Below are 27,652 nucleotides of genomic sequence, written 5' to 3'. Positions count from 1 at the left end.
TTTAATGAAAGAATGTTATTTATTTCACATGAGCATTAAAAAATACATTAATGAAAGTACTTCCCATCACTTGTAAAACGCTACGAATTAATTCCAACACCTAATAAATTACAATAAATAAGTTTAGAAACACTTATTTTCTTGCATTTCACGAAAAGTATTTCAGTAAAAAAACCGTAAAGAAGGTTTGCACTTTAAAGAGGAAAGATATAAAGCTAAAGTCAGTGTTCATAATCGATATTTGAGAATGTTTAAGTATACTTTTAAGATATCATAAGAGGCAATCAGAAAACTAAGGCAATCTTAAAACATCACTAAGATGATCTTGAAATAAAAACAAACTATGAATACCGGTCTAAATCTGTCTTTTAGTTGTGTGATATTTCTAAATTATAAAATTGTTTCTAAATTATAAAATTAAAGATTGATATTTTTTAATATCTTTTTCTTTCAAGCGCTATAGCTTGATGAAACCTCAGACAAAAATTAATAATGAAGTAAGTTTTTTAAGCTTCAAAATGTTTTTTTTTTAAATTCGTGCAATAATTTTTCATAATAATATTCAACTTTTTGTGTGACAATTTATTTTTTATGAAATATTTTTAAATTTTCATAAATAAATAAAGAATTTACAGAAAAAAAAGAAAAATATTTATTATAATGAATCGCATAAATTTTTCTCTAAATTCTCAACTTATAATCGGTGTACTGTATGCTATATATACATATATAATGTATGTATAAAATATGTATTATATAATGTATATATAAAAAAATGCTCTCCCAATCTTATGTAAACTTATTATATAATTTATTCTACACGTGTCGCAGTTCTTCATCACGGTTATTTAGAGCTGTTGGAATGTTGTCCAATGTCAAGGATTATCACTCATTATGACGAGTTCAGTTAACAAATCTTGATGACTTATAAAGAAATCTTTTGTAAAAATTTTAAACGAGGTTAAGAAATGAAAACAGTGAGAGAACATAACGTTATTTTTTATTAATGTGTATATATTTAAGTTTATAATTAATAATTCATAATCAACAGATATATTTAAATCAATCGAATATTTATGTTTATTGTGTCTACCGTTGCAGAAGAAGATATGTTTTATGCATGATCGACAGACAGATGAAGAAAGAGAGAGATAAAAAGAGAGAGTGAGAAGGGAAGGAAAAAGAAATCGTGAAAGATAAATAAACCACTGATCTCTTCTTTAAAACGTTTCATTACGCTCTACCTGCCCTTTATGCTTTGACTATGTAACAATAAAAGATACACGATCACAGCTTAACGCAGCAATTTATAAACGCAGTGTCATTATGAGTACTGTACTTTTTTATTACTCAACAATCTTAATTGAAGTTCGTTTAATCATCGAAACATTCAATTACTTTTTTTAAAGAATACAAAGAACTTTATCAGATTGAGAGCGTGGTGTTTATTTTATATTACACATTGCATAATAATTATTATGTATGAAATTTAATTATGATCAAGTTTGTACGTCGAACTTGAATTTTATCATATCGTACGTATCTATATGATACAGCCATTAAGATTGTGAAAAGAAATCTTGGAGACGTCTCGATCACATTCCGAGATTTCCTCGAGTGAATACTCCCCTCGTGAAGAGGGTCGTAACGTCGTAAATGTTCTCGCTCTCGAAAATTTTTTTTGTAATCTTCTTAAAGATCGAAAGATAATTCGTGTGGGATTCGTGAACATAACTCAATGTCCGGATTGAAACGAATATCTGAGAAATCTTGACCGCTCTCCCGAAAACTATTTTCCTTTACTGGAAAGTCGAAGTGATTTCTTAGTCAAAATTTTAAAAGGTCTCTTTATATATTAAATACATACAACTTACGACATATATGCGTTATTTCTTGAATTGCTTGCGATTTAATAAGTTAATTTGCGATTTAATAAATTATTAGAATTACATAGAATACAAAATTTCCAGTAATTTTTTAAATCGGAAGCAATCCAGCAGGAAAAAATACATAGGCTTAAGCATTTCTTTTGCAGTAAAAATATAAACGCTTAAAAATGTATGTATATATCACATCTCAAAGCATTATTAAAAATATAAAGATTTCATATATACTATTCTATTATTACATATGAATGTAAAATTTGAACACAATTCTTCTATTGGTGTAAAAGTTATTTAATTTTTCTTAATTTTATAAAATTGTATTTTATAATAGTTGTTTCTAAGTTTGATATGATTGTAAACAATATTAAAATTCAAATTAAGTTTTTTATGTACTAATAAAATTCTAACAAATATTTATACAAAAATTCATTTATATTTGTTGCTCGTTTAAAAGTTATTTACTTAAAATCGGAATATAGCCATTTGCTGCATAAAGCCATTATAAGTTAAATTTGTTGTTTTACTTTTTGGTTTCAAGATGTATTTATGATACAAATCTTTTGACTGATATTTTTTAGCTGGTATTGGCTGTTTTTGATACTTTAAGTGATATTATATAAAGCTAAAATATTCTAAAATTTTCTTTCTCTCTCTCTCTCTCTCTCTCGATCTCTTACAATTTATTTTATCCTTGAATATATTTTATTACAAAAAAGTAAACTTAAAATGATGTAATAAGTGTAAAACAAGATAAATTGATAAAAACAAGTTTCAGATGCTTAATTCATGGCTTTCGGTAGGAATGTAGAAGACTTGAGGAGAGGAAAGGTGGGAAGGAAAGAGTTGATTACCCGGAAACGCGTTCAACAGTAGAACGTTAATTCGATCAGAAGGTGCAACCAACGACAGGAACAACTAGTTCCCCTAGAAGAGGAGGAAGAAAGAAACAATGCAGTCCCTTAACTAGAAAGAAACGGGGCCCGTTTATGTGCGAGACGAGTACACGGGCTCGTCCAGATACACATATACATACGATGCTCCGTTATGCGCATGCGTCAGAAGTGGACCTCATCTCCGAGGACTGCAGGTTGTGCGCGATCGGACAGTCCCGCTGGCTGGCTTGTGAGGCCCTATGGTGGGATGAGGAGGAGGGCCAGTAGATGGTGGGGGATTAAAGAGAGTCAACGGGGTCCGCGCGCATTTTGCTCAGTCGATAGATGATGAGGCGTGGGGGGTAAGGAGGCGGGGATGTGGACGGGAGGCAGAGAGAGGGGCTTACGGGGCCCAGCCAGACTACTGAGTTCACTTACTTGCGGACTCAGTAGCTCACGAGAGTCCGTACGGTTGAGTTTTCTCGATTGACGGTGCTCGTTCATGGAGCCGCTCTCAACATAACTGTAAATTCGCCCGAGTGAGAGAAGTGACAGACGCGTATGGACCTCAGTGCCCGGAGCACGCGGAAACCGGTCGGAGATTCAGTGTTTTGGAACGACACGAAACACCCCGAACGCGTATCCGAGGACTCGAATCGAGTTAGATCCTATTTTTTTTTTTTCGGGGTGCCGGCGAATCCATCGCTGGAATTTTTTTCTAAGAAAAGTTTATCTACCCGTGCAGATCCGTTCCGGAATTCAGTCCAGAATCGTCCCTTGTTGAAGACAGAATCTCTCCACGCTGATTTTTGCATTGGCGTGAGACGCGGAGCAAGGACAGGTAATGGTGAATCACCGTGGCCGAAACTACAACAGGTGGTCTGTTCGCCAAGTACTCTCGAGTATGTCACTGTTGTGCACAAGATCGTACTGATCGTGGTTTGTTTCGGTCCAGACGTGTTTTTGCAGCTTGTGCCGCGATCGCAATTTTGACTGCACCGCTGAGCGGAGAAGCGGCTCGCTTACCACTTCGATGTAGTAGTAGTGCTAAGTGACAACGTAGTGCATCGCTCCCGACGTCAGGTCACGATGCCAAAGATCTTCCTCATCAAGAATCGACTGCATCAGCAGCAGTTGCGGCTTCTGGAATCGCAACATCCCAGCAAGAGTCCACCTCCCGGTAGTGGCAAGGACAGCCCGCTTGGCACCTCGGAACCGTTGAGTCTCATCGTCAACAAGGATCAATGTAAAGTGATTTCTAATTAAAATGGAGGGGAACCGGCATAATTTCGGCGATCTCAGTTTTCTACACTTGTGTTAACCTCTCGTAGACACCCTAAGTTTTTTTCTTTTAACCCAAACGAAATTTCGCTCTCAAATTTCTTAGCACAAATTTCAATTTTTATTAAATAAAAGTTTCAACATTTGAGTTAAATAATTATTTGGCAATGTAGTAGAGATGTTGAAAAGTAATTCTGGATTTTTTAATATTTTTTTTGGAAGCTTAGAAAAGGAAAAGAATTTGGGCTCGACAAAAAATGATTCGGAATATCTACGGAGTAAACAAACATATGTATGTCTACGAAGGGTTAAATTCAGCGTAACATTCATCTTTCTTTAAGGGCCGTTTGAAGGTAGTGCCGAAAACCGTAAGAAATTGACTGATCATGATTGAATGAGAAGAGAATACTTGACTAATTTGTCAATTTCTTATAGCTCGCTACTTCTATTGTAGGAGTATCGTAGACGGTATTATAGACGTTTTTACAGATGGTCCTTTATATTGTAAAAGTAGAATTTGTCGAAATTATACCAGTTCTAGTTTCTGAATCGAATTTTTTCTTACTGTCTAATATTTAGATATTTCAAATTTTGATATATATTTTCTTGACAGTTTCTTTGATCAGTTTGAAATATTTTTTTTTTCTAGAAAAGTTTTCCCACCATTATTTTTTTTTTTTAAGTTTTTCCGTGAGTGAATCAGAATTCTGTGGATTATATAAAGTAGGACTGTTATATACTTTTAATAACTTAAAAAGTCGAAACTTTGGAAAAAATAAAAATTTTGAAGTTAGCTCCATATTTTTTAAATTTAAGATGCCTTTGAAACTTCAAACGCACTTTAATATTTGAAGATTTGGAGTTAACTTCGAAGTTTCGATTTCTTTTATAACTTCGATTCTTCGAATTTAAAAATAACAGCTCCAGTATAAGATCGATTTCAGTTTTCTCTGCGAAATTAAAATAAAAAAATTGAAGAATCGCTGTAGGTACCTATATAATCAAGTTAAATGAATTAATCAAATTGAACGAATTGTGAAATTCATAATATTATTTTGCAATTATCGATATAATTACTGTATTTCGGTTATGGACTTTTTTGCATAGGAGCTTTATATACTTATACGACGTATTCATTACGGGGATAAATGGAGAATAAATTAATCAAGCACAAGACAATTATCTTTTCGGTACTGTGTACACAATAATTTGTCGATTACTGAATCGTTATAGAGTCGCGTAAGCCGCTGCGGTGTAAAATTAAGATACTGATCTCAACAGTTTAATTTATAATATGCAAACCGTCAATAACGTGGAACGATTGGAGCACAAGTGCAACTCTGTGGCTTCCCTCTCGTCGAATATCCCTTTTACAGCGTACTTGTCGAGCAAGAAAGCAAATAAAAGAGGGAGAGAGAGAGAGAAAAAAGCGTCCTAAAATGTTACACTTCTGCTGCAGGTGCGATCATATTTTAGGGTACAGGTGCGATTGCATTTCGGACATTTCGGTTCCTGGCGTTATCATGCAACGCATTAACGGACTCTTTTACTTTCGTGAATCGCGTTATGCTAATTATTCGCCTGTACATATTTTTCTCTCATTATGCAGTTCTCGCAAATTTAATAGCTCATGATACAGCGATTCCTCTTTTCCATCGCATTCGTATAAAAAATACGAAAAATACGTTATCTCTTTTATTTCCATTAATGTAGATTAATTTTAATCTCGGTTCAACTTGCTTTTCATTCTTTTCTAATTCTTAAAATTACAAAAAGATTAAAAGTAAGTTGTAGCACTGAGAGAAATGTTTAGTATGAACAACTATAACTTTGTTGCTACGTGACTTACTAACATTTTCTTATATTTTAATTTATAAATTGTGTTATTCTAATAAATTCTGATTGGAATAGCACAATTTTTTAAAACAACGAAATTTTGCCAATTTTATATATCAAGAAAATTGTTTGTATCAAACATTTCTCGCAGTACAGGATTAAAGTTAATTTATATTAAAAACAAGCCGTTAAATATTTTCAGCCATTGCATTGCACGTGAACATTTTTTTCTCATCTTAATATTGCTCGGTGATTTATTTACCACGTGCTTTTTCCATCATAGCCTAACATAATCAGCGATACGTTCGGTTATAACGGAGAGAAAAAAAAAGTTTCTTGTCGATCTGTGTCGCTCGGCACCGAGTAATGGCTGACCTTTGGCAGTCGGCGAACTTGTCCGCGTATCTGCGCACGCCACATATAGTATAGTTAATTACATGAGTGCCACTTGTGCATGAACGCTTCGCGCGATTGCATAATGACGTTTACGTCGTACGAACGGTTTCGTCGAAAACAACGGTCATCCTTCCGCGCGTCAGCCACGCCGATGAGGAACGGTATAGTGAGTGAACGGCCGTAAAGCACAATTGCAATTTGCACGTTGTGGATGTGCATGCACGACGATTGCCTATCGACGCAATTTCACCAAGGTCGAGCGAGTTCGCACGACACTGTTATAGAGAAATTTCGGAAATTTAACAACAGAACAATAGGTCGCAATAATGTCGTCGGAATGACATTGAATTGAATCGTTAAATCTGAAATACAATTGAAAGCTTTGGCAATAGGAACAGGTAGAATAACAGATTATCAGAGAAACTGTGTATTCTAGTATACACAGTTTCTAGTACTATGGATGATATTTGTTATTCCCTGCTTTTGGACTGTGTCTTTGGACTGTGGCTTATCTAATTGAACAATCATTTTTAATATATTCCGGAAACCACGTCGATGTCGATTTTAATGTTATCATGCTTTTTTGTTCTCCTTGGGGAGTTTTTTTTTTTTTTACTCCAAGGGCAAGAATCGGTATTAACGAGGTTTTTTACGTTACATAATTATTTTTGTCTCAACACACCTCCAGATGCACTTATTGTTATCGCGAGTCGTTACGGATGTAATGACTTTTTCGTCGTTTTTAGCGGCCGTAAAGATAAACCGAAGTTTGACTAATTGCGTGAAAATTGGCGTGCTCGGCGAGTCGTCGTTGCATAGTTTAGTTACATAATTCACTGCTGATTTTTCGTTCGGGTACATTAGTCCTCGGGCGACGGTCTAGTCGAGGTCGATCACGGGTGGTACTTTTACAACGGTATAGTGAGTAGTAGGTGGAGGTAGTCCTAAAACTGGTTTAGGAAACTGACCGGGGCGGTTCCTCCTTTATTCCTTTTCCCTTTTTTTTGTGCGCGATCTCGTTCCTCCGTCTCTCCCTATTTTTGATTCTTGTTTTGCGTCAGGTTCCTGCGCTCACGAGACTATACGAATGCGCAAAACGCGATGTCGATGGCCTGTTACTGGCGATCACCATGCCTTGCAGGTGCATGCGTTATTCTTTCTGCCTGTTTCCCTCTCAGCCGGTTTTCACTATTAATTATAATATATGTTAATTAAACATTTATATTATACGGAAGCGACTTATTGTTAGCGTCATTCTAAGCAGCTCCGGCTGCCTCACTGCATATTTTATCACAATAGTCATCTTTTTTGAGACGCGTGACCGATGCATCCGTTCGATTAATTCGACGGGGTCCAATTAAGTGATTCATCGTTTCTCAAATTTAATGGTTTCCGTATAAATCGTCTAGATATACGTTTCCTTAGAACTCTTCTCTCGGCAAGTGCGACTTGATAAATATCGTCACGATGGTAAATATCGTTATCCTTGACGGGGAAGAGAAGAAGATTCATTCGTACGCGCGTGCATCGTCGGCCAGGAGATCGTCGATGTGTTACGTAAACGTATGTCTTCGCGTGTATCGTGCACGCGCATACGGAGTATTGATTTTATTTGCATTTTCCGCGTTGCCGGTCAAACGGAATCCAGACTGATGCGAGATCGTAATGGTACACCGCGCGCGCTGTTCGTATAACGTTCGTATACGTTTCCTGCACTCGCATTATAGCGAGCCGAGCGGCGATGGACGAGTCGACACGTGTATGCGTTCCGATGCGCCAAGGCGCGCCGGACCGGAGATTTCAATGCTCACCTAAGCGATGCCTAAGCGTCGCCGTTTGTTCATCGCAGGCGGGGATATTTTTCTTTTCCTTCTCTCGGAATGTTCCCGCGGATGCGTTGAAAAAAAGAGTCTGGTAGTACTAGCTACTAAACGTTGAGTGAAGTAATCAAATATTCGATTAATATAACTAAAAATAATTTTTTACCTTCCTAAATATTTAGTATTAAACTGAAAAAAAGGTAATACTGAATTTTAATTAATTATTTGTGTGAATGGTTCTAAGTAAATATTTATTTGATATCGAAACCTATAATTTCATTGAACTGTTATTTTTTTTTTATTGTGTAAATAGATATTTATTTGCTGCAAGTAAATGCTTACTTGTGTTTATTATTCAAAAATTATTTGAAAAAAAATCTGAATATGTCGTACGGAAAGTTGTATGGAAAAGTTAAATTGCGTCTTTTCAGCATTGAATGATTTGTCTAAGTTTCTAGTGTAAGAATTTAATAGAAATAGAGACAACAGAGAAGTTATTAACATCAGAGTTGTGTCGTTCAATGGCAATGTCTAGTAATAAAGTAATATGATCTCGATTCAAATCCTGAAGCGCCCTGATATTTCTCTCGTATTGTCGCTTATTTCTTACACTAGATACGGATGTAATTATTGGAGTAGTCCTTTATATGTATTTTTCTTGCATTTTTTTCTCGGAAGATCAAACAATCGTAATTTCGCCATTTTTTATATTCCTTCTTAACATTGCAAACTTTAATTAATAATAGGTACACTATAAAAAATAAAATGTTAATTTTAACTTGAAGACGTACATATGTAGTTGACTTTTTGAGAATTGCAAAATTGTTAAAATTAACGTTTTTTTCCATATCCCAGTTTATTATACGTCTTTAAGTTAAAATTAAAATTTTTACAGTGTACATGTACGTCGAAATGACTTACGTGGCATAACTGTCCTATAATTGCACAAACTTGGATGTGTCTGTTATGGATTCATGGCCGCGGCCTTAAAATGGTTGGGAACAATGACGGGTTCTTATCGTGAATGTTGATGATTTCGTAGCTGGGCTATTTGGCGAGTATGTTAGGCAACGGTGTGGCTCCGTTACAGTCGCATAGGGACCTTCGATTTCGCGCGAAAGTTACGCAACGCGATTTACAGCTCAAGTCCGCTGTCAGTGATCTCCGCGACGGCCAAGGCGACCGTGCCGGCATTAGAATCCCGCCATGGCACGGCGGTGAGGAACGGTGGGGAATAAATAGAAGGACATAGGCCGACGAGAGTCACTGACTAGAAATTCAACGTAGTGTACGGAACTCTCCTTGAATTCCTCGATGATTCGAATCGAATCGAAAAGTTGAATTTTTGCGAGTCCACTATACTAAAAAAAATTTACTATATCATAATATTTGTTTGAATAGCACTAAACATTTATTTACAATAAATAAATATTTATTCGAGAAAAAAATGATATTATAGTTATCATTAGTTAAATCAAATTAATTGTTTCTATACCAAATAAATATGTTTACTATGTTTAATAATGATTTATTTAGAATTATTTAAACAAATATTTGTTAAAAAATTGTTTTTCCAAAATAAAAGTTAAATTTGAATCTTTTATTGCCGTATTTCTCTTTCCTGTATATACAACATAAATTAAAGAATATATCTGCATCTTTAATCTGCATTTATAAACTGTCTGCGTATCTGTTTATATTTAAATATGAAAAAACGTTTCAATAATTTATTTTATGAATGTTTCTAATCAATATTGATTATACAATGAATTTATTTGATTTTTTTTACACTTCTTTTAAAGATTTAAATTAAGTTGTATTAAATTCTTTGAAAAAGAAAAGAAATGATGTATTTAAAAAGTTCATTCCATAAAAAATCTACCCATAATTCTTTACCTTAAATACGCAGTTATATTAAATATATAAATATTAATTAGAGGCAATCAATTTCTTCAACTTTTAATATATTTAGTATATTTAATGTATTAGACACACTCGGTAAACTAGAAATTAATGGGTTTTTTTGAAAACTGCTTACATTTCCTGATCGCGCGATTCCGTAAACATTTTATAATTCTTATGACCGGATACGCGACTTGTGCACTTATTCATTTTCCGAGCGACGTACTACTTTCAGCAGGTGTCACGCAATTCTTTCTCCAAATTATTTATCCGCGTTTATACGATCCTTGCTAACCACTAGAATTTTAGAATACGTCGTTTCAATCCGGTTTCGAGTCGTTCCTCGATCACAACGTCACTCTGCATGAAGCCCGTGGCGATACGGTGCGTTTTATGCAATTGCGGTGCGACGCACGCTCATTCCACTTAGCCGACGGCCGCACCAAAAGAGGATCGCACTGTTGCCGTGTGTGTGGAATGCGTTAAATTCGACACGATGAAGGGGCTAGCAGGGCCGGCGCGATCAGTCATATGAAACTAGTCGTTATTAAACTCGTAGAACAACATTACGACCGATCGAACGTGTTCGTTATCATCGTGCATTTTTAAGAAATGTTCATCAGAGTCACGCTACATTTCCAGGGTTTTTATTCAAGCTACATATACAGTGCAATCAAGAAAATAATTATTGCCACGTATAACGTCCACTTGTCGTGAAATCAACGTATGTCGTACTTACCGCATTTTGAAAAAAAGAATTCTTTTGATTCTTCAGTTAATTGAAATTAATTAAATAAAATTAATTCCTGATGTGTTTATAAGACTATCATGATTACATCGAAAGAACGATTTTGCTGAAATATCGAAATATCTAAGTAAAAATTTAGGTAAATAAAGATCTGAAAATAAATTTTGTTGGACCAACACTGAACACCGATCAAAATAATTATGTAGGAAATTCCAGCATGATAACAATGTTGTAAAATATTATATTCTAGTAACTAGCTTGAATATTCTACACAATTATTTTGATAGTCGAAACAAAATTATTTTCTGATCTATATTTTGCTAAGTTTTTAAAAAGCAAAACTGTTCTTTCTGTGTAAGAAATCTCAATCTTTCTCGCAAAATTAAAATTTCTTTAATTTATAAGTAATATTCTACTATTACCTACTATTATCAATTTGAATTCCTCGAAATTCTAAAATAAATATTATTATTTTTAAAATATCAAAATCAATACTTTTCAAATGATACCGATTTGTGTTAAACAATAGCTTTCAAATAAAAGTAAATCTTTAACCTTGACATATTTTGTTACCGACTACTAAGCGTTAATTAGCAGTTAGGTAGCAGTCAGAGAACGACGCAAATCAAAGTTAAATCAGACCGTAATTTCGCGATCTCAATTGAGATTTCGATACGTTTCGGGTATGCGAGAAAGGAAAAAGAAATGTTCCGAAAGAAACGCCGTTAACGCATCGTATGTACCGCGCGGTAGATAAATACTGTTACATCCAGTGCATATACGAGCTTTAACTGTCGTTGACACGCAGGTAATCGCGCTCAGTGACGCGCACCTGTTGCAAAGGCTTAGTACACCAGGATGTGCAGTCATTGCGACGAATTACAATGCATCGTTCGTAAGCCTCGCGATGCGTGCATGCATGCCTAATCGTACGCGCTCGCCCGCGTGTGTGCGTACACGCACGCGTGTGCGTGTGCGTGTCCGTTCGCATAGGGGTACGTACACGGGTCTTCGCGGTACCGTGACGTACATTGAAAAAAGAAGCGTGAAATTAAATATCCGACAAATTTTATATATTTCTTTTCACGTACAGTTACCAAACATTAGGTACACCACAGAAACGTAACTAATTTATTCCGATTTAGGTTTCATTAGCCTGCAAGGAAGGATTGAGCCTTCTTCATTTTTTAAATTTAAGTTTAAGTACGTATGCAATAATTTAATTTTTTTTCACAGTTCTCGATTATATTCTTCGAAGATCATCGTTCGAATCATAACTCGACTCTATGTACTCGCGACTCTATGTGACACTTGTAGAAAAAAGTTTTTGTTACTTATGACTATGATTAGATATTACTATAATTATAGCTATTACTGTTGTAATGTTAATCATAATAACTATATGTAATATGTATAATTCTCTTAACAAACAGTAGTTAACCAACCATATAATATATTAGGTGTTGGAATTAATTCGTAGCGTTTTACAAGAGATGGGAAGTACTTTCATTAATGTATTTTTTAATGCTCATGTGAAATAAATAACATTCTTTCATTAAAAAACGCTACGAATTAATTCCAACACCTAATATTTTTATATATTTTTATATTATATAGTATAGTATATTGTTCCAAAAATTATAGTTAAATTATAGTAATTACAATTATTTTTATGATAATAATGATCATAGTTTAGTTCTTTTGGTACCAAACATATGTATTATATATTTATTAATAGAACTATATATCTAGTTGTCGTCATTATAGCATAACATTATAGATAATACAATTATAGCATAACCAAAATTATGGTATAAAATATATAGAATTATATTCACAAATTCCAAAAACTTTTCTCTCAGCTGTGCGCGCATTTTGAAAATACGAACGTTTGTTGTTGTGCGAACATTACGCTTCGACTGAACATTTTGCGAGGTTTACATCGTTCCCGGCGTGAATACGTCCCTGAGGCTTAACGCAAATCTTGCGGAACATCCCGCAGACACGTACGCCGAGGTCCACCGGTTGAAACGACACCGGACTTCTCGTCGCGCGCGGGGGAACAAGTTCGACTCGTCGTCGAAAGCGCCGCGAGCAGGTACACCTCAGTGCGTACGCCATCGTCATCATCGTCATTAGCTGGTGTGCACGCATACACAATACATTCCGCACACAGAGAACGATGAGTGTACGGCGGTGGCGGCGGCGGCGGCGGCGGCGGCGACAGCAGCTAATGGCGCAAGAGGGCCGTGACCGAAATTCTTTCCGAGCAAGGGGGCCAAGTGCAAAAGAAAAGAACGTTCAGTGCGATAAATCTCGTTTCTACACTAGACGCTAGCGAATCGGCGCGATCGTTTCGCGACGGTGAATTAACGCGAGTATAGCTATTACGAATAATAGCGTTTAGTCTGCTCTCATCGTGGATCACACGTCACATTGTAATATGGCCGATGTCGAGTACTAAACTTGGATAGAACCTTGTATGAACGCGAAAGTTGCTTCTCCTTCATGATAAAAATTTTTAATTGAAAATGAACGAACCAAAAGATTCTGATCAATCAGAATTCTAATTATCTCAACTAGAATTATAATAGTTAAATAGAAAATTCTAATTTGTCCATTTTCAAATTAATGCAATCAGGTTCTTTTTCTACGGTGATGAAAAATTTCAATTCGCGAGATCGATTATTTATACTTTTTCTTTAATTATTGTAGTTTAAATTTATTTATTTATTACGATTTATATAAATATCATAGAAGTTTTCCAAGATTTGGGAAGAAAGTTTGGGAGCTATATATTTCTTTCAGATTTTGAAGTATTAGATTGGCGCAAAAAAATTGTATTAAAGTTGAATTCAAAATTTTAATCGATATCGAAATGAGATTATCACCATAAGTTTGAATATACTTTTATTTTCTTATTTAGAGAGAATTTTTTTGAATTTATTTTTTAAGGACTTTAATTTTCTAAATATTTAATATAGTTATTCAATAAAGAAACGATGCGAACTTTTCGCATCAATTTGATGAATAATTTTGGTCTTTGTTCCTGTATAATTGCACGAGTTATCTCCAAATGATGGCGTAGTCTGCGGTTTAGTCCTCTAACAACGGATAGCCGAATGACACCGCTCAGTCGCGACGATTTCTGCCACGGTCTCTGATCCCGCTTATCTGTTTGGAAAAAATTCCAATCTAAATACTACGAATGAGACTGCCAAGGTGGATTTACCGCTGCCATTTTTCCTGCTATTCTAATTAGAGGGGAATGAAATTACGGGCAGCACTGGCTTATAAATGATCTAACCGCTTAGAATGAAATTAATCACAGATATGGATTAATACGATGATTGGATTTAATCGCTTTTTTAGTTTCATAAATAGAAATCAATGTCGCTTGTCATTGATATACATTTTTTTTATTTCGAATTTTTTACGTTTGTACTCGGATGGGGACTTAAATCGTTTCATAATTCCTAAGATGATGGCCCATTATGCAATACGGTCATAAAAACGGAGTTATACAATCGACGTTGAATTATGCGAATAGTTGCGTATCCACTTGAAATCGCACGATAATGATGACGCGTATACAGTAATGTCCTATAACATAACTCGTTGCGTTTTTTATTTCATGGTCCTGCAAAATGATTATCGGTGAGATTTCTCTGGATACCGAGAGACAATTTCATTGTGTAAGGATAATTACGTCATGTTTTTAATGTTGTACAGACTTTTTGTTGCTTTAGGGTTACTGAATTACAATAGTAACAGTTCGACTTGAATTTATTGAACCGTGTGGATCAGTTCAGAGAGTTTATCGAAATGGTCGTGTAGTATCAAGCAGCCTCAATTCACTTTGTCACATTTCATCGTGGTGTATCGGGTCACGTTACCGACACTTTCCTTCAAACAGTAATTCCTAAGAATCAACGTTGTGCCTCGTTGTTGTGCGATCTCCGGCTACACGCTCGACCGGCTACGTCGAAGTTGCACCGGTCTTCCCCCACACTGCACTGATCTTCTCCTCCTCTCTCTTTATTCCTGATTCTCCGGTGCAAAATGCAGCGACCGGTGATTTTTTTCATTCGCAACTTTTCACCGAGTGCCAAGGTCGAGCGAAGAAACGTCGTCGTCGTCGTCGTCGTCGTCGGCTAACGTCTCGATCTTCCGAACGCTCGATCGTAGAAAGGACTCTCTGAAGCGTGGCGTTACCAGGCCGTATAAATATGTGTACGTGTGCGTTGTGTGCACGTGCAGATGTGTGTCTCGTAGCTTCTAGGAAGCGCAGAACTCGTATGTGCGATGCATTACTCGTGAACCGATGCATTCGTTCTGCTAGCACGATCGAGCTGACCGGCGAATCGCAAAGGAAAACACGATCGCGTGTGTGATCGGCATGACCGATTCAATTGCGATTATTGAAACTGATAAAAACGGGACGCGTGTAATTTGGAAACGACAAAGCCAGGCCGACAATTTGCTCCAAAATTAAGATCCTTCCCCGTGCCGGAGAATGCAATTAAGTTAGGGATTAAGTCACGCAAACACGATTGCATGAAGTCAGTGCTATAGATGCAGCCTGGTTTAACGAAAATTACAGAGCACTGTCAATATTGAGATTAGATGGAAATCTGAATAGAAAATACGCAAGTTTGTGAAATAATTTATTTTCCACTGCGATATTCTAACGATAATGTCTGAATAACATTTTATCATCTTAGAGATTGTACTTTTGAGATTGCATACTAAATTATACTCGTATACTCGAAGAAAAGTGTACAAATGTAAAAGTCGCACATTTATCATGCACGTACAGCCAATATCATGTGATTTTTGCTCACATAATTTTACTTCTTTCTTGTTTTTTATTGTTTACGTATTTTCCTTGTGATGTGGGAAAAGCATAAGGATAGTAAAAAATATTTAGAATTATACGAAACGGTAGGTGCAAAAATCACACGATATTGAAAATGTATTATACAGTTATTATACAGTCATTAAGTCATGTGATTTTTACACTTGTCCGCATAATTTTACATATTTTTTTAGTAAACGTAAGATATTCTAGATGTCGATGTCGATGATGTTTACATAACACTTAACTGGTACGAATATTATCATTCACGCAGAATTTCGCTTAAATTTCCAAATTTTTTTATTCTAACGAAATTTTCATTACTACAAAAAGGAAAGAAGTTTTATGTAAGTCACACGTCACACATACAAAACAAAATTTCTCTTAATGTAACATCATTTCTCTTCGAGAACGATCTCATGGAGGAATCGCATTTCGCTGGCATTGATTCTGCACCGCTAAAACGCAAATTGCTCCGAACATGGAAATGCATGGATTTCACGCAATGTGGAGGTAATTCGCGCGCGTGCTCGTGCGCACTGCACGTGTCCATTACGTAAAGCGACCAAGTGGCCGCGTATACGTACGGTGTCACCTTGCTGTCCCTGCGACGACGACTCGACCCACGCATGGTACCGCTACGCAAACGCTACGCAGATATCGCACGCGAGAGATCGTGCATACGGGATGTCGCACTTTCTCGCGATCGCGAACGCCTCGGCTTGGATTCCGGGGCGATTTTTCCGCTGCGTCCTTGCTTGGAATTTCTTTACGTTTAATCGAGATCAATGGTACTCCAATAAGAATCCGGAGCCGCAGTTTTTGTGTACAGAGTAGTAACATCATCGATTTTGAGACATGATAATATTAGGTGTAGTAAAAAGAAATCCATTATTTTTACTATACCTAATATTAATTTAACGTTTATCGAATTTACGATAGAAAGGACAAAAGATTTCGAAAATTAAAAAGAGATCGTGAAGAAACTAGGAGAAATTTTTAGGAAGATTTTATAGAACGAGCGGATGTAAACATTAATGTTGTAGTATTTCTTCTGCAAGCTTAATGAGAAAGGAAAAATAAATCAGGATATTTATAAGAGGAACGAAGCTCGAGATCGAAGCGCGAGATTCGAGAAAACCTGCCAGGCATAAAGCAGCCTGGGTCGCGACCGGGTTCAGGCGGAGAGATCCTGTTGCGAGTTCTCTTGCTGGCATGGACGATGCATCGTCAGCATCGTCCAGGCTTTACGCCTTCGTTGCCGTTGTAATATCTGCTCGATCGAACGAAACGGCGCGGCTTAGCCGACCTACTTACGATCGACCGCTCCCTGCTCTCGAGTCCTTTTTTCAGGTTTTTCCTTTCCTTTCCTTTCGGCTAACACACCGCGGCTCGGCAACGCGCGCCTTCGCCATTTACGCCGTGTTTATCTCGCTTATCTGCATACAGACCAGAACAATGTGTCGGATGATGAAGTAATCGACGAGTTGCATTTTATATATATATATATATATATATATATATATATATTTACATTTTGCTGGAGATTTACGGGTCGCCATAAACGTCATAAGGTGGATGTTTTATCGTCGGTCTTGAGAAACCACTGGTAAATGTTGATAGCTGAAGACTCGAACTGATATTCCACACCCCATTTAATGTTGAAGTTAACGCCATGATATATTCCGAATGGTAACAGAACGGGAAATGGTATCGAGGGCAGTTCTTTCTCACATTTTCAAACACAGTTTGGAATTGGATCGCATCAGAGAAAACGTGATTTTTTTTTTATTTTAATTTTCTTGGCGTCGCGTATACTGTTAAATATCAAAGAAGCAATGACTCAATCCCAATGGAGTTAAATAACATTTTATTTTTTTACACGAAAAAAGAAAGATTTTGCTGAAGTATTAAAAAATTTATCAAGATTCACATCTAAAAATAATACATAGGAGTCTCAAGTATGACGAGTAATGCTGCAAAAAGATTTGACAATCGATTTGAATATCCTATACCTATACAATTATTTTTGTGGTCCAACAAAATTATTTTCAAATCTGTATCTAGCTAAATTTTTTGATACTTCAACAAAACCATCTTTTTCGTGCAACTCTCATGTATATTAAAATGTAAATCAATCCATTTCTGTGATTATGAAAGTCAACAAATAATGTCTATATTAATGGTATAATTTGAACATAATGAATTTAACAACGTGTAATGCCGTGAGTAACAAATTCTTTGCATCGACGTTGAACGAACACCAATACGCGACAACAGGCAAGTCTAGGATGCAGAAGTCACGCTAAACGCGGCCTCAGGATAGTTTCGACAAGCGCCTTAGCCCGTAATGGCAATGACCTCGAGGCCTCGTATAGATCAGGAAGTGTACTCCGCTCGTTTCAGCATCGTGCTCCCTGGGTTTCGCATTGGGAATTGTGAGGATTCACAACAGTCGTTACATTCGAGTCCGGGCATCGATCTTCTCCGCTCGATCGCTCGTGAGGCACTCCGTTCCGCGAGCGAGCACATTCGTCTCAACACCCTTTTGATCTGACTAGCAACTGCAACGTCGTCTATCTAAGGATTCTAAGGGAACCGAGTCGACGTCTTCAGAACCTTTACTGATTGAGCTGCACTGAGAAAACTGTGATTGAAAATGAACGAAAAGATTCTGATTAATCAGGATTTCGAATTTTAGTAGATTTAACCAGAAAATTTTGATTCGTCCATTTTCAATCAGAATTCCAATTAATCTATTCAGACATTTTTCTGCGAGAAGTGTGCGATATATTTCACGTCCCTTGTCCTTTTGTATCTTTTCATATTTTATTAGATTTTCTTATATTTCAGTATTTGAAAAGTGCTTATCAATTATGAGAGAAATAATTAATTTATTTTATAAAAAATAAAAGCATTAATCTTCTACTAATTTTTTCAATGGATATAATGAAACATGAAGGTTAATTATTAGTTTATTCTTAATTACAAAACCTATTTCCCGACTGCACCGATGGACTGCGTCTCGGGTCCCGATTTACCGGAATTTCCTCGCCATTCCGATCCTCTTGGTCGATCTCTCCTCCTTGTCTTCTTCGCTTCGTCGTGAACAAGCCCGTTCCTCTCGATTCCGACTCGATGTACCGGTTCTCATTTCATTTTCTTTCTCTTTCTCGCTGTGCGAAGGGAAAAGAGAAGCGAAAGGAAAAATTAGAAAGAGAGAAAAGGATATCTGATGAACGAGGAATGGAGAGAACTGGACGGGGAGAGAAATCGGGATGAGAAGGAGAGAGAGAGAAAGAGAGAGAGAGAGAGAGAGAGAGAGTCGAAGATAGGCAGAGGCGTACATCGGTACCCCGGTCACGACGATTGCGCCGCAGGTATTTATAGCACAGCCGAACCTGTTAGGGGGATTTGGTCAGAGGAACTCACGCACGCATGCACGCATGCACGCGGCGTGATTCTTTCCACCGAAGATTGCCCGACGAACGGAATCGCCATTTTGGTGCCTTCAGCCGTGGCTGTTACCTTCAGGGGTTCAGGTCGTGACGCAAGCGATTGCGCAAAAGATGTCGTTAGGCACCTCCTCTAACTCGTAATTTCGAGGTCGGGATAGCCTGCGGTTGATTTCGAGCTCAGGGACAAGAGTCTTTTTCTCGAGAAGATCCAGAAAAAATCGTCCTCCTCGAGGACGCCGCGGGCGTAGGGATTTAAATTCCTCTATTTCGACCACTCTGCTTTTCGACGGGGTGCTTTGAGCTCTTAACGACTCTGTTTACAGAAGCGACTCGTTAACTTCTTAACTTACCCGCATATTCCTAATTTTTGTAACATTAAGATATCTTGTGTGTGGCATTTATATATATTATTTTTTTTAAATAATTTTGAATACGTAAAAAATGTTAATTGCAGATAAAATTATCATTAAATAATACTTTGTCTTTTTGCAAACGGAAGAATGTCGAAGTATACATGATATTGATATTCCCGAAGATTATAGGTGAAGAGACTTTTCTTCCTTCAATATATTTTCCATAATGATCTCAGAGTAAAACACCGCGTCCTCGCGCAGATAATTTCCTGGTTGTCATTCTAACAATATGATTACACAGTGTCCTCGTGCTCGTCGAAAAGCACTTGATAAGTCTCGAAAGTCGAGAGATCGCGTGCGTCGCATATCCAATAATAGATCATCTTTAAAATTGTGTAAAAGCACTGCACTGCGTTGCAACGAAAAACAAATTACAAAATTACTATTATTAAATAATAATCAGTATTGTCGATAAAAATTTATCGACATCGCTCATTTACTGTATTTCATTATATATTTATTACTTTATTTCTCAGTCCTTATTTATTCAATTCTACATTGGTGGGCACGATTATTTTATTGATGCAAAATCGATATCTTATAATTGATTTTTATATCAATAATACAATGCAAAATTACCTACATAACTAAAGAATAAAGTAGTAATAAATATTATATATAATAAAAAAAATAATAAATAAAAAAAATAATGTTGCTAAATTTTTATGGCAATATTGATTGGAAAAAATATTGATATCTTATGACATGACGATTTTGCATTTATAAACCCATCATCTTAGGAAATCATGGGAATCATTTTATCGTGGGAAATCTTGTAATATCGCTATATCAGTTGGAGATGATTAAGGATATTGAGCGACTCTCAATATCCGTTTGTTTCTCTCGAAGGGAATAACAACGGGAGGAGGCGATCGGTACCGCAATTGATTATCGCTCGCTAATTAAAGACAGTTACTTGTCCGCGTACTCTGAGACATGCTCGAGGAGAAAAGTGGGAGATCACGTACTCGTGCGAAGGACGAACGTACGGCGAAATGGCCGTAGCCGCTATACGGTACCTGCGAATCCTCAAGGTTGCTCGTAAATTCTGACACGGAGAGTAGCGGGCCAACCGCCAACTGACGGTTATGACCATCGTCGTCGTCGTCGTCGTTGTCGTCGTCGTCGTTGCCTCGTCCGTGCATTACGTATGCCGACTGCCGAGTCCCGATCGGCTCGCATACGTATCGAGATTTAATTCCTGTCTCACCTTGTCGATGTCGCCGTTCGTATGAATCGTAAATCCGTGTCGCGTGTTAAGTGTTAAATTGTGCGAGCCTTGAAATGGGAAGTTTGTTTGAAATTCTCAGATTATTGTGTGCCGTACCGAAGAAAATTGTAAGGTCGGAACTAAAAAGAGCAAGGTCTCATGTTTTTCAAAAAAAGCCTTTGTGTCATATTGCTTTCTGCAGTGTTTTCTGTAGGATTTTTTACTTAGATTATGATGAATGTAATTTACTTCATACTAACCAAAGAGTGAATAATCAATATATTCAATCAATACAAGTTTAGTCGATATAAATTTAAATCGAGTTTATAAATATGGATCATCGACAGGTGATGTCAACAGGATGCTAGTAATAATAAATTAGTTCTTTTATTATAATATGTTTGTGCGATGTACCGAAGACTTTCTGATAAATCACTCATAAATAGAATGCCAGACCTTATTCAACTGTCGTAATAGTATATTTTATTAATGAAGGAGATGTGTATGTGAATCTTTAATAAAATTTTCCAATCCATTGAATCAAATTAAATAATAAATATATAAATATATAAAAAAATTCAGTTTGCCGTGTTCAGCTCATCAAAAAACAGATTCGTAGAAACTTTTTTCTTTAATTCGATACAGTTCTTTACAATTGGGGCAAACTGTCTCAGGAGTTTTAAATAATAGTTCACCATAATGCTGAATTTTAATGGAACATTTTTCTGTCAATGGAACATTTTTTTGTCAATAGATCGAGACAAAACTGACGATGATCGTGCAACATCCCCGGAATCCTTTCGCAGCAGCAGTCCGGCACCATCACCGTCACCTCCGCATCCGGTGACAAGTAATGCTATCAACCCGCCTCCAAGACGATTTATCTCCAGCATCCTCGGTGGTGACGTGCCGTATGGTAGTAGACGTCATGTGCTCACCAGGGCGGAGCGGAAAGAATACAGTAGCCCACCGATAGCCTCTGATGATCCACCACAGTTCCTGTCAAAGTCAGAGAAGGTTGCATTGCCCAGGCCGCAAACGCCACCGAAAGCACCCCGTGTTGAACCACCAACAAGAGTTTCCGTTATCCAGAGGGTGCCACCTCAAAGTACCTCTAGAAAGGAAGAAAATAAGATCGAGATCGAAAGAATCGATCCAATACAAGCACCTGAACCAGAACAGGTAAACTAAGCATCATAAATGAAAATGATGTCCAAGGAGGCTTTAAAACTAGTTCTAGATAACAGGAATAATTATGCATTTATGCACTTTTCTAACTAATGGCACTCATCTTTGGAATGTCTTATGTTTTGATTTTGTATTTTTTGTTATCTGGATAGTAATCGATGTTCGATCGGATAGCAACAGAAATGATTTTGTATTATATGCAGTTAAAACATTTCATATATTTCTTTAGTTATTGAAAAATAACGAATCTTAACAACAATAAAAATATGCGTATAAGATTTAAGTATACCCGAGGCAACAGGAGTCTGTTATTAGGCTGATTCAGTTATGCTTCGTTAATTTCGACAGGATTTCGTTAACTTCCTCGCAATGCCTCATACATTATGTATAGCGACAAAGCGGATAAAGAAGGGCGAGGAAAATTTTGCATGGTATTATGCGTAACATTACTTAACTTGCGGTCTGCCGAGCAATTTCTTGCGATTTTGTATGCTGTTGTTTTTCATATTAAAGTACGAAAGCTTGTAATTTCTATGAAAATGTGCACAGTAATTCACCGTAATTTCGCGAGTATATGTTATATGAGAAGGAAAACAGAAAAGAAAATATAAATCTCTCTCTCTCTCTCTCCCCCCCCTCTCTTTAGGAATAAAATTTCGATTTTATATCGAAAGTGAAGAACGATTGTGTTCGGATAATTTTGTTTTGAAAAGTGTTCATCTAAGAAACTACATTAATACATCTTGTGCAACATTGTTTAATTTGCATTTTTAATGGCATATTAAATAATGACCTAAATTTCTCGTGAAGAAGTGCATCATTAACACACACACACACACACACACTCCAGCATAGATATTTTATTAGATATCATCAACATGATATTCAGAAATAAAAAAGTAAAGTGTTTTAAAGTTTTTATTTTTTATTTTATCGTTTGAAAAGTGATTTTATTGTACTAATGATATTGCATTGATTAAATGACAGTAAATATAAAATAATATAATTTTTACAATTCTCTTTTAACTCGATTTAAATTTTTTTCGCTTCTCTTTATCTTATTTAAAATTTGTGCACACTTGGAACTTGTTATGGCACCTTGGTATGCTACATTATATCGGTTGAAAAATTCTGATCCAGAATATGAAAAGAAAAACGACGAATAATAGTAGTACCTGTAAAGAACAATAAAGAGGAAGAGATAAAAAGAGATAATGATTGTATGAAAAAAGACTTCAACCAGAAGGAAGGAAAATGGATAAATAAAAGAAGTTGCAAGAATCGAAAAATAGTTGGAAAAGGAAAGAAATTGAATAATGTATAATTAATTAAATTTTGATCATTAATTAAGAATTCTTAAGTAGTTTTTCAGAAACTAATATTTTATATTAGGTGTTGGAATTAATTCGTAGCGTTTTACAAGTGATGGGAAGTACTTTCATTAATGTATTTTTTAATGCTCATGTGAAATAAATAACATTCTTTCATTAAAAAACGCTACGAATTAATTCCAACACCTAATATTTTATTGCATGTTTAATAAAATATTGCATTAAATTATTTCATAAAAATACTTAAATCTCTTTTTGTTATACTTTCATTGAGTACGCAACAACAAAAATACAAACGAATGAACATACATACCTGAAGTAGAAATATAACAAAAAAGATAAATTATATTTATATATAAATATTATGTATGTATATAACTTCTTTTTGCTATAATTTTATTAAATATGCAATAAAATAAAGTATGAGATATCCTTTTATATATTTTATATTTTAATCTTGAAAAGAAAATCTTTAACTTATATATCACTATGTATTTAAATTATCAATTGTTTATTTAATTTTCTTATAATTATGTCTGTAAATTAACTTTTCAATTTTTTTCTAAATTTTCTTATTAAATTATATTTTTATCTCTTACACTAATAAAATTTTTCTTTTTTCTCTTAATAACTTAACATTTCATCAATACAATATCATCTCTTAACACTTCATTGTGTACTCTGAGAGAATAACAAACGATTCCATTTCGGTGAATACATTCTATCATTGTACCATCTAAAGGTTGATAGCTCAAAAAAAAAAAAGAAAAAGAGAGAGATAGACAGAGAAGCGACGAAAAAATGAGAAAGAAAATTAGAAGGAAAATGTAAACTTCAGTGTTTTTATAACAGTCGAAAAGGAAACAATTGATATATTAATGCACGTAAGCAATAATATTAATAATAATTTCAGGAACAGCCCATAGATTATGCAGTGCCGAAGCGGAAGGAAGAAGATGAAGAGAAGTGTCGTGATGGTGCGATGGCAGCGCGCAGCCCCAGTACTTCGATTGCAAGGTCTTTGCTGGCTGTCAAACTGTCTGGGTCCCAGGTGGTACAGGCGGCTGCAGGCCACGGCAGATCCTCGAATTCAGGTGGTTCTTCCGGCGGCGGTGGCGGTGGCGGTGCCAACAATTCCTCACCTTCGTCGAATGGCGGCGGCAGCGGCAACGGTGGTGCTATGATCGGTGGAGGATGCGGAAATGGGGCGATTCTTGGCAGCGGTGGCAGTGGCGGTGGTGGTGCTCTAGGCGGGGGTGCGGGTGCAGGCGGCATGCCCCCCGGTGGAAATGGAGGTCGTGGTAACTACGGACCAAGTTCGCCACCGACTGGCTCTCTGCCACCGTTCTACGAATCCTTGAAGGGCGGCAACAATCTCGCGAACTTCGCCAATCAGTATAACAGTTCTCAAGGTAGATAAGCGCGTCTTACCTTCGTTTTTTTCATTTCCCTCGCGTTAGAAAGATGTGAATGATTTTCAGTCGACTCTTGACTCGTCGCAATGAAATGTTTCTAATGATAGATTCGTTATTGTTAGATCAATTCTAACATTAACGATTGCATTTCTGATCGTTGCTGACACAATGTTTTTTTTTTATTACGTCTGATTAAAGTATTGACTAATTGATTAATTAACAAGAAATGATAGTATTATTTCTAGCCATTTGTTTTGTTAAATTAAATTGTTAGCTAAATCAATTAAATTTTAGAATCAAATTTAATATGATTATTCTCTTCATCATATAATTCATATAAATTCTTTATAAGTTTTAATCATATATTTGAACTCAGGCAGTATATTTATCTTGTCTAAAGAGTCATCGAAATGGATAACAGAGCGGGACATCTGAACAGATCGTGATATTGTTTACATCTTTTGTTCAAATAATTGTGATCGTGGCCGACCGTGATCAGTTCTGACTTGAGTGTTTACCGTGCGGTTGAATAATTCCGATTCATGTCTTACAAAATTGTAATAGTATGTTTTACACTTGGACGCATCGTGTGTCAAATTATTTTATACATTATTTTTTGCTGCTATTACAGTTTTATTTTTTTACTATTTATTTGTTTTTGTTTTTGCTATTATCTATACAGGAATATGTATCGCCTTTTAAGATATTAAATTATTGCGACACTTATCTTCAGACATCTATGTGATGCAAACATTATTGCAGAATTTAAAATTGCAAGGTATCACTCTTTTTAGCAAATCTAATTGTAAGATGTTATTCTGTTGCATGTATAATTTTTTCGATGTTACTCTTAGTGTGGCACAAGTTTCTTTTATTTTGTTAGGCTATAACTCTTTTTTATTAATGATACATATGATTTTATTAACGATACATTATGAAAAAACAAGACGATACAGTAGATTATATTTCATTTCAATTAATCAAATTATCATTCTCTGAAATCCGGGAATAATGCCTCAATTGTCAAGATGCTATCCTTTTCAGTAGATTTGAAAGAACACGTTATGTATGTGTATACAAATTTGTTAAATTAAGATTCATGGATTTTTATTGCTAGATTTTCAATCATCTGTGTCGTTATTCAGGAAATGCGTATCTTACACCATTGACGGCTGTCGGGATCGAATGCGATACTGGTCAACAGGACAACTCACAGCACGCGCAATACAATGCACAGGAAGGCAAGCAGTACTCTCTTCTTCAGAATGTTTGTGCGAATGTTTGCGCGTCCTATGGTTTGACGTTTAAGGAAGAGGAGGAAGAGTTAGCGGGCTATAAAATTCAGCCGAACGACTTACTTCCCTCCCAGTATGGTACCTATGACGTCACCGATACTGGAATGATGGTGGATATGGTGACTGGTACCATGGTGGTGGATCCATTGCAGTTCACTGCAGCGACCTTGACCTTCAACTCGCCATCTGATCACACGGCACTTCTTGAAACTCTCAGCGACGCGGCGGATCTTCTGTTGCCTAGGCTGCAGACCGAGGATGGTGGCAGCGATCTTCTAGAAGAATCGCTACACTCTCCCGCCTCGACTGGCAGCAGTGGAATCGGTCAAGACGCCGGTCAGATGACCACTCCCGTTGAGCCTAGTGTCGATCCTTTCCCCGAGCATAGCATGGCCTTGACTAGAGGCTTTGATACGAGGTGAGCTCATGCTTAACTAGCGTGAGAAACTACTCGCGCGCTCGTTGATTAACTAGTACTATCTCTGCCATTCACTGTTTGCTTTCATTGTAGTTGAATTTAAAAGCCGAGTATCTCCATGTAAATACCGAATGCCATTTGTAAATTTCAATTGCGGAATAAAATAACACGTTGATGATAGATCGCGTGCTCTTTTTCTCAGACATTATACGACTCCGCAACATTTTAACGCATCCAAGTTGGCGGGATTGAGCTACACAGCCGGTGAGACGAGTTATCAGTCGCTTCAAAAGGAACGTCCAGAGCTTGCGTTACATGTCAATCAGAATCATCAACATCAGCAGGATCAGCAGTTACAAATTCAGGTGCAGTTACATCAGCAGAAACAGCAAGCTACCTCACCGCACCAGCAGCAACAGCAACAGCAACAGCAACAGCAGCAACAGCAACAACAGCATCAAAGTCTTCTGAGTCCCGGATTGAATTTCAATAATGGTAAATTATCATGATTGTTTTTATACTTTTGTGTAACTATTACTGAACGAACGATATTTTTACACAAATAAGTTTGTACGTAGATAGCAATAACTCTAAAAGTATCAATTTAATAAATGTTTTATATTATGAGTGAGACATACAATTATAATATTTGAAAATATAGAAAACTGTAAAAAGTAGTACAATTTATCGCGGAAGATTCTTAGATTTCTAACGGAAGATTTTTAATTCGTTGATCTAGGACTAAGGATTAATACCGCGCTAACGGTTCGGTTACTTAATCTCGAAGGTTTAGAGATAGACTCCGGTAGCAGCGTAGGCGGAAGTTTACCCAGCCCTGGCACTGCGAGCTGTTCCCTGGACGGAGCCTCATCCGGTACCTCACCGTCATGCGGACTGGGAGAACACGCGCACAGTCCACGCATAGCAGTTGTATCACCCACCACCGTCGCAACTCAAGCTGCTGGATCGGTAGGCGAACCGCCGCTCTCGCAACGGGTCGGTGTACTTCAACAAAGGGTAAGCAACCCAAATTGATCCAGGCAAAAGCATATATCTTCGTTTCACAATATTAAATTACCTCCCGGAATCGAATTTACTAACGACACTTGGAAATAATGTCGTTCGTGATATAATTTATGAATTCCTTGAATTTTTCGTTTTAATTGAATTGTTTAAGCAAAATCGTAGATCGATGCACAAATTCCTACGTGAGATCGGTGTATATAAAGATGATAACGAGTGGAACGTTAATTCCCACTCTCATATTATGCAATGCTCAGTCAATTTGAGTGCTTCATCCGATGTCATCTTCTGATCGTCACGAA

At 36.4% G+C, this 27,652-nt stretch overlaps 1 protein-coding gene across 7 annotated transcripts in view; it reads left to right on the top strand.

Annotated features, from left to right (window-relative positions):
- The first annotated feature begins 2,702 nt into the window (after positions 1-2,702).
- LOC105150109 (transcriptional regulator ovo) overlaps positions 2,703-27,652 on the top strand; it is a 28,905-nt gene continuing 3,955 nt past the window's right edge. For 2 of the 7 annotated variants that reach the window (XM_011062973.2, XM_011062969.2), the window contains exons 1-6: positions 2,704-4,004; positions 21,435-21,862; positions 24,113-24,611; positions 25,760-26,327; positions 26,530-26,822; positions 27,067-27,344. In XM_011062973.2, coding sequence (XP_011061275.1) covers positions 3,848-4,004; positions 21,435-21,862; positions 24,113-24,611; positions 25,760-26,327; positions 26,530-26,822; positions 27,067-27,344 — 2,223 coding nt within the window. In that variant the 5' untranslated portion in view covers positions 2,704-3,847. Of the gene's footprint in view, positions 4,005-21,434; positions 21,863-24,112; positions 24,612-25,759; positions 26,328-26,529; positions 26,823-27,066; positions 27,345-27,652 lie in introns of all 7 variants that reach the window. The other 5 variants (XM_087408935.1, XM_087408934.1, XM_011062971.2 and 2 more) reach the window with 5 other exon arrangements.

Source organism: Acromyrmex echinatior, chromosome 8, assembly GCF_024713525.1.
Source record: "Acromyrmex echinatior isolate Ae372 chromosome 8, ASM2471352v2, whole genome shotgun sequence".
Lineage (NCBI taxonomy): Eukaryota > Metazoa > Arthropoda > Insecta > Hymenoptera > Formicidae > Acromyrmex > Acromyrmex echinatior.
The sequence above is the reverse complement of the archived record's forward strand: the minus strand, read 5'-3'. Positions and strand labels throughout refer to the sequence as shown.